The sequence below is a fragment of the Musa acuminata genome, chromosome BXJ2-1 (genome assembly GCF_036884655.1).
Source record: "Musa acuminata AAA Group cultivar baxijiao chromosome BXJ2-1, Cavendish_Baxijiao_AAA, whole genome shotgun sequence".
Taxonomy (NCBI): Eukaryota; Viridiplantae; Streptophyta; class Magnoliopsida; order Zingiberales; family Musaceae; genus Musa; species Musa acuminata.
This window is the reverse complement of record NC_088338.1, coordinates 14351779-14354469: the sequence shown is the minus strand read 5'-3', so window position 1 is coordinate 14354469 and position 2691 is coordinate 14351779. Positions and strand designations below refer to the sequence as shown.

The window sequence follows — 2691 nt, the reverse complement described above, 5'->3', positions numbered from 1 at the left end:
AGAAGTAGGTGTCTTAAGTAAGAGTCCTATTATGAGTTAGGGTTTAGAAGCCCTATAAATAGTCATGTATTCCACCTCTTTTCATAAGTAATAGATGAATCTTTTCTGCAGCCTTTGAGCAGCAACTTGGAGGGAGGAACCCCTATAGAGTTCCAAGGAAGCCGATCCCCTAAAGAGATCAACCCCAAGTTTAGAATCTACAAGGGTTTTAACAGATAGAGGTAGAGAGACTGAGAAAGAGGGGACGCACAATGGCCGACCATGTCCCACGAATAGCTATGTGGACAGGGCTTCGCCAGCATCTCGTCAAGCTCACCTCCCATTTCTTGAGAAGCGCATCCGACTACATCCGCTTCCGCGCCGTCTGCAAGTGTTGGCGTTCCGCCGTCCCCCCCCGGCCCCGTCACCTCCCCGCTCAGCTCCCCTTCCTCCTCTACCTCTCTACCCCGGAACCAAGAAAGAGTTCCGCCTTCTGCCTCGCCAACGCCTTTAATGGAAGCATGCGCCGCCTACCTCACACCACCAGCATGTGTTGCATCGGCTCCTCTTACGGGTGGCTCATCCTCATCTCCGAAGCCACCTCCGCGGTCTCCCTCTTCAACCCCGTCACCGCCGAAGACATTCCTCTCCCCCCACTCTCCACCCTCCAATCATTCGTACTGTTGTTCTACCAATCGGAGGACGGCATCGGATCTTACTTCATCAAAACGGACTACCCCAACATTACGGTCGAGTCCAACGCCATCGTCGACAAGGCCGTCTTGTCCTCCGACCCTACCCTCGACCGGGACTTCGTGGCAATCGTCTTCCTCGACGGCATATACAAGCGCTGCTTTACCTGCCGCCCAGGGGACAGATCGTGGAAGGACAACGTCAACGAACCTTTCGATGATCTCCATTGGATTTTCCCAGGAGTGCCGCAGGTGTTCAACCTGACTGACGTCGTGCCCTACGGCGAGCGGAGGTTGTGCGCTATCTACAATGACAAAAATTACTTAGCAGTCTTCGACGTCGACCCAGGCCCGCCGGGGAGGGCGACGATGATCGCATGGAACTCCATGCCGCCCTGCGTGCCGCGCGGTGGTTTACCCACCTACTTGATTGGGTCGGCTGGAGAACTACTCCTGGTTACCGAGTTCTACAAGAGGAGTGCAGCCAGGAAGAACACCAGGAGCTTCCGCGTCTTCAGGCTCGATCCAGGCGACGGAGACCGGCCAGCGAAGGCGATCGAAGTGCAGGACATCGGCGACCGTATGTTGTTTTTGGGTACGAACCATTCGGTGTGCGTCGCCGCGGGGGGCTTCCCAGGGTTCCTGGGGAATGCCATCTACTACGTGAAGGAAGAGAAGATGAGTATGGAGGGGGAAGATACCCTGGTGTCGACCGTGTGCGTGGTCAACCTGGAAAATGGTGAGATCACGGAGGTTATCGATTCCGGCGGGTCTGAGCCGGATGGGCTCGAGTGGCTGTCGGACCGGTTGGACATCCCCTGGTGGGTGGCCCCCAATCTTGGCAGGGGCAAGAACTAGAGATTGCTGACGTCTTACATTCTGGCATCAACCAATTGTGAATTTAGGAATTTAGGAAACCATCATGTCAAAGAAGTTTTGGAATTTAGGAACATAATCCTAGGCTTAGATGATGAACCTCTTTAGCAATAAGCTGTAGGCCTCAAACCCTATAGAGTAGAAATAGAAGTAAAAAAGAATGTTGTGCAGGCACATATATAGTTTTCAAACATGTTAAGAAACATAGAGAAGCACTGATACTAATACAAGTATGCAACTCCTACAGATGTGATAGGGGTAAAAACACATCGGATTTGATGTAACACACCACGACGTCAGCCACCCCTGGACGGCACACTGCCCTAGGGGGCGAGCATTAACACCAACATAATATGCACCCTCACTCACCGTACCAAGACGACCTCATTGTCTGATCCCGCACGACCGGCCAAGGCAGGGGAAGGCATCGACCGAGGCTCGCCATACCCTACGGTAGCTCGGCCTTCCATGCAACGCCCACGACGACGGCAGGCGCCATCTGAGGTACGACCCAGCCCCGACAGGATGTCACATCAGGTAACATCAAACTCACCGATAAATACTTCCGGGCCCCAAACGAAGAGAGGGAGGACAGAAGCACTACTTCACCCAAAACTCCACTCCCCATCACTGACTGGATCGTAGGAGGGGTCGGGACGAGTTGTCGACCCGACCTGTGTGCAGGTGCCCGACCGAAGCCAACTCTACCCGGCGTCGCGGAACTCTCCAGCCGAACCCCCCGCAATCGGCCGCCACAAGATCCCGAAGGGAGCCATACCAGATCCCCGCCATTCGGACCCCTGAACCAGCCGTGTTGGCCCCGAGGTCACGGCTAAAAAAGTTACTTACCATAACAAGAAGTATATTCTTTTCCTTAATAACTAGTTAAGTTAATTTTAGTGATCGGAGGATCCAAGTTCTACGCTGATTAAAACCCATACAATATGGTGTTGGAACTCTGTAGGAGCATCGATCAGATAAAACCAGTCATGTATGGCAAGCAATCATGTGTTGAATGATTTATGGTGATGGAAAAAACTGCTCTATGTGAAAAGGGGAGCAAGATATCTTCATGTTGATGTGAAAGTATAAAGATCACCTATGCATGATTATATCTTATTTTTACTTTAAATACTCCTTTACT

General features: G+C 52.2%; 1 protein-coding gene across 1 annotated transcript; it reads left to right on the top strand.

Moving 5' to 3' along the window:
* The first annotated feature begins 251 nt into the window (after positions 1 to 251).
* On the top strand, positions 252 to 1529 carry LOC135598202 (F-box protein SKIP23-like). Its single transcript, XM_065091742.1, has one exon. It carries the CDS (start codon positions 252 to 254, stop codon positions 1527 to 1529), a length of 1278 nt encoding a protein of 425 aa, XP_064947814.1.
* Positions 1530 to 2691: the final 1162 nt, after the last annotated feature.

Coding starts and splice junctions, on each gene's coding strand:
- LOC135598202 (XM_065091742.1), top strand. CDS start 252: ATGGCCGACCATGTCCCACGAATAGCTATGTGGACAGGGCTTCGCCAG.